We start from the raw sequence: 5,220 nt of genomic DNA, 5'->3' as shown, positions 1-5,220 counted from the left end.
GATACTTCCTAACGCGATATTTGGGCGCAGCAGCAGTAGGCTGAAACAGCACCAACTCGTGGGTTCTCTCGACGGCAGCTATGGTGAGCCTCTGCGTCGGCGGCGCGAAGTGCGACTCAGCAAGGGACCGCGAACTGGGTCTTGAGCGAACGCACATCATAGTGACGCGCACGCCCCCCTCACGTTTTCGCCCCAGCGTCGCGCCGTCGATCGTCTCGTGCGGGCACAGCATACTGCCCCCTGATACAGTGGCACTGTACCCCCTGCCATCCCCCCCCCCCGCATACTTTCGGAGAGCGCTGCTCGCGCCGCCACGGCGAACCACCCTCCCCTCCCAATTTCGCGACTCTCTCCTCCTTTGCTTTCTTTCATCGTTCACTTTTTCTTTCACTCGTCGGTCCAGGCCATCGTTTCGTGGTTACGCCGACAACCGGCTCAGCACAGAGACGGCCGCCAAAGGGCTCCAACCAAACATCGATATTTTTAAAGTCGGCTTCTCCTCTTACCACAAGTACATTTTTGGAAAGACGCTTTGTAGGAGAATATACGACATCTTATGGCGAAATAGGAAGCGCTGACGGCGAACATGTGGCCGAAGAGAGAAAGTGTGTGAGCCGTGTGCCGCATCCTAGAATCCAAGAAATCCACATACCGCGTTTGGTGCTCTTTCCAACTCATCCCGCCTTGGCATGCATGGATGCGACTCTATAACCCGGGAGGCAGGCCTCAACAGCCGCAGTCATTCCGAGTAAAGAGCAGCGCACCAGCACATCAGTGGACCAAGTCATCCATTACTCGCAGAGGAGGCGGCTGTTGCATCGACGGTAAGCGAAACTCAAGTTGATACCGCGGTTACTATCAACATGCTTTTCGCTGCTTCTCCTACGGCAGTAACCCCAAGAGCACTCTTGAAATCTTGCAGCGGAAACAGCTAGCGAGACTCGTCATGATGTGGGCGAAAGCCCTTCTTAAAATCCAAGGGAACGAGACTGCCCATCTCACAAGAAAAAGGAAGGCGTCCCCTCCCGCTGTTTTTACATGGAGAGATTACCGCGCACAACTGACTAGAAAGATACAAATCCCAACATACCCCCCCCCCCCCCTAAACAAGCAACTACCCTATAGGATTGAGAGACCACCAAATACTTACCCACACCGTGAACGATATAATTATATAGCCTGCACTCTGCATCGCATTATCTGTCCCTTTTTCGGAGAGTTCGGGCCTCTCTTTTACATGGTGGGTTGCTGTGCACTAAGTCCACTTGAACCCACCCCCCTCCACAATCATTTCCCACTCGTGAGCTTTGGGGCAGCTCCTTGGCCAGCCCTCCCCTGACGCGTCCAGCGCAAGTTTGCAGAAAAGGCCAGGAGAAGGGGCTCGTGCCAATGGACACTTGGAATGAGGAGGCCTCCCTAAAGACTCTTTCCAATGTGTCAATAAACCTGTTTATTCTCTCAACACAAACGCAGTGGAGACAAAACAAAGGCAGGGAAAAAAAGAAACAAAACGGAATGAAAAGACCAGCAGTAAAAAGTGGAAAGCCACGTGGAGTCAAAGAACGAAGGCGTGCACACGGGCAGAGAAGATAAGGAACCTCACTTCAAGAGGGGGTTCTTGTAGACAGTATTGGGAACCCCGTCAATTTCCAGCTGCTCGTAGACCCAGTTGCGGTTGCGGCGACACTCGACGCCACACTTTGCAGAACCGCACTTGGCGCACGGGAAATGGCAGCCCGGGCAGTCGACTTGCAGGCAGTCGCAAACGTCTGTGTTGGAAGCGATGTGAATGCCTTGGTCTGTGTACAGGGCAGTAGAGCGATCCGCCGACATCCCGGTGACATCCTTGGTCTTCTTCTTGACTTTGCGCTTTTCGCGGTGTCCCGAACCCAGGAAGTCGTTCAGGTGAGGATCATCCACGCGCAAATTGCGCAGTTCCCGCTCCACCGCAGTAAGGTTACTCTTCTTCCGTTTCCGCATCCCCAGGCGGTCGTACTCGACTGCAGAACTTCTCCCTTCCTTCATCGAAGCATTCTCCGCATCCGAACCGGTTGATGCTCGGCGTTCCCTTCCTTTTCTGCGCTTTCAGTTGTGGTGGCGAGTTTATCTCGTGTCGCACGCTCGTCCTCGTTGAAGAAGGCTTTGATTTCCGGGTACTTGTTGCAGAAGCTTTTCAGGCACTGTAAGCACACCGTACGGCCAGGCTTTATTGGATACTTGCCGTGGCACGCCAGCGCGAATTGCCGTGGAACGAGCCATTTCGGCGACGAGGATCCTAGCTTGCTGTGCTTGTTCTGCGGGTCGAAGCAAGGTTCGCCGTAACCCTGGAGGTAGAGGTTCTCGTGATACGTGCAGATGTCGTCAAACGCTCGGCCCAAGGAGGACACCAGGATCTCTGCGGTGGAACGCGGCAGTGCGCTGAACGCTTTGATGTAGTCTTCAAACGGCTCCGAAGTGATGTGGCACAGGGAACGTGTCATGATACCCACCGAGCAGCGGGCCACTACGTCAGTCATCCTTTTGGCTCGCTTCTGGTACTTCTTCGAAGCCAAAACGCTAGCGAAGGAACTGCCCTTCGACGTCCCGTCACGAGATGAACCTTGCCGTTTCTTGATTCATCGACGCATAGCTGGCAGAGACGCTCGCCTTCTTCCAAGGTGACAACGTCGAGGCACGACTCCGCCAAGAGGCTCGTCACCTTGACTAGACCTGTCGGCGCCGATTCGGACCCGTGTAGGCGAAAACGGTCAAGGCATCCCCGCTTGTGTCGCTCCGTGTACAGGTGGAATTTCTGGTGGTGGCAGCAGATAGTACGCAACGCGCCGGTGCCTAGCTGAGCCGCGATCGAGTGCTGCTCATAGGCGGGGAGATAGCTGAAACTCTGGTTTCCGCTCTCGTCCGTAAGAATCGACTGATGGCATTCGGTGTTGGTAAGCAGCCCCACAGTGCACCACGAATCGGGATCTTCTTTGTCAATGTCCAACGCCTTAGCTGCGTTTCTGGAGGCCGCCATATCGGTGGTCTTGCCTTGGGACGCTTTCGACGGCCGACAGCCTCAGCTAAGCTGGCGCTGTTGTAGCAAAGAAATGACGTTTTCCAGTCACTTGATGCCGACTTGTTTCTGCCTGTACTCTAGGGCAGACGCGCTTCTTTTGCGGAAACAACGGGTGAAAGACCGTATCAAAAATTAAGCTGGCACCGAACTGCGCAGTTCTTCGGTCTCGAACCAGGCGACGGCAACGCTACTGTTCTTGGTGACGCCACGTCACGGCGTCTTTTACGCTGGCTTCCACACTGGCTTCCAGGCTGGCTTTCACGCTGGGACGCTGGCGATGCCGTGTCCGCTGCTATGTATCTTCATTGCAGAACTGTGTCGGACTATGTGGTACTTCGCCGTTCGTTATCATTACAATTACTCTCGGACGAAATAAAGCCGCATTAGCGAAAGCATCGATGGCCAGTTGAACACTTGGGATGCTTCTCTAGATTTGCCCCACATTGTCGTTTTTGTTCCTCAAGGACTGGCGCATACACGATCAGGGGATAGGCCGAACATCAGCGGTTGAAGACAGGGACAAAAACTATCTCCCGTATTCACGCCTCGTGACTAAAGCCTGACAAACGGCCGATTTTCCTACGCCACTAAGTATGACCCGTGACCACCTTTAGTGGCCCCTACTAGCATTGCTCGTATTCAGGGGTCGTGATTAGCGTTTAGTAGCGGTGATTACCTAACGCGCAACCAGGGAAATTTATTCGTGCTTGGAACTTGTTATTTGCCGTGAATAAATATGGCTTCCGCTTGTGAGGGCTAGCTACTTGGGCCAATTTTAAGCGAATATCTGCCCCACAACGAGCACGACATGCTCCGTTAATGTTTCAATCAAGCTAAATGTTCAAACAGCGGCACGTATAAACGCCACTGCGGGCTAAGGCAACCACGACCAAAGTACGCTTCGAGGCCGAAGAGCCGCGGCAATAAGCGATGGAACACCGTCCACGCAATAAGCGCTGTTTGCATGAGCACGTATTTTTTAAAGTGCACACAACAACCCAAACTATAAATCTGGTATCGCGCGCAATGCGTCGGGGCCATGGGCGCAAGTAAAGCAACTTGTGCAGTTTTGAATCAACCGGTGACTTCAAGAGAATGGGTCGTCTGCGCCGCTACAGTACGGCGGAACTGCCTTAGCTCCCACATGCCAATAAAAATGTAAAGAACCAACGCAAACCCTTCTTTACAGTTCCCAGGAGAAAACCCGTAAACGATCAGGTAAGAGCTCTGACAATCGTAGGGCGAGAAATACTCCATTCGATTGTACGAAACCCTTTTTATTGCTTTATTTGTGTCATCAGCAATGCACACGATAACACTCGAATGTCGTTAAGCGCTAGGGGACAATGATTTAGGAGTGTAAAACACAAATCACAAAGAACTCTATACTTCAAACGCGAACAAGTTTCACACGTTCTCAAATATGTTCCACTTCGGAATGCCGCTAAATTTTGCTCGCACGCTGTCTGACGTTGCATACACAGAATGCTCTAGGAAAGAAAAAAGGGGAGCGAAATCTTCCATATAAAGAGATTGTTCACCGCCTGCGAAGAAATGAGTTAGAATTAAAAGATAATTATTTATTTACGGCAGCATTTGAAAGCAACACAATGAAAAGCAACACAATGAAGCAACACAATGCTTTCGACGTTACCTTTCACCAACCTGAATGTTCGCGTAAGTATCCAAATAATCCAAGCAGTGACGAGCTCATAATATGCTGTCACGAAAAGGCTATTTTCACATTTTCACAGCAACCTACACCACCCCCCACAACACTGCATCGAAACACTGGGTAAACGAGAAATTTCCATCTTCCGCAATGAAGTCTTCGTCGGCTTCCGCTTGGATTAATTTAAACGAACGTGGGCTGGAAGGTGCGCCTTTGCCACCACGGTCATTACTTCCATACAACTGTAACTGCTCACACTGACAGCAAGAAACACAAGCTGAAGAAGCAGGGCAACGCGGACCACCGCAATAAAATAAGGCAATGGACGGCTGAACGTAACAGCACAGAAAAACCGAAAAACTTTCTTCTCTCTTGCGACAGCCTCACGGCTCTAACGGTCTCCCCGTACGGATCCATTTGAAGCTATGGCAGGCGCCCCCTCCGCAGAAAGATGGACCGTCCCTCCGTTTGCAAAAAGCAGGCAAAAACGGAG

At 51.9% G+C, this 5,220-nt stretch overlaps 1 protein-coding gene across 1 annotated transcript; it reads right to left on the bottom strand.

Moving 5' to 3' along the window:
- Positions 1-1,599: 1,599 nt before the first annotated feature.
- LOC144161739 (ARL14 effector protein-like) lies at positions 1,600-2,025 on the bottom strand. Its single transcript, XM_077692346.1, has one exon. It carries the CDS (start codon positions 2,023-2,025, stop codon positions 1,600-1,602), a length of 426 nt encoding a protein of 141 aa, XP_077548472.1.
- Positions 2,026-5,220: the final 3,195 nt, after the last annotated feature.

This window comes from Haemaphysalis longicornis, unplaced genomic scaffold, assembly GCF_048455015.1.
Source record: "Haemaphysalis longicornis isolate Haplotype H1 unplaced genomic scaffold, Haemaphysalis longicornis Haplotype H1 scaffold_12, whole genome shotgun sequence".
In the NCBI taxonomy this organism is placed as follows: Eukaryota; Metazoa; Arthropoda; class Arachnida; order Ixodida; family Ixodidae; genus Haemaphysalis; species Haemaphysalis longicornis.
This window is presented reverse-complemented; position numbering and strand designations above follow the sequence as displayed.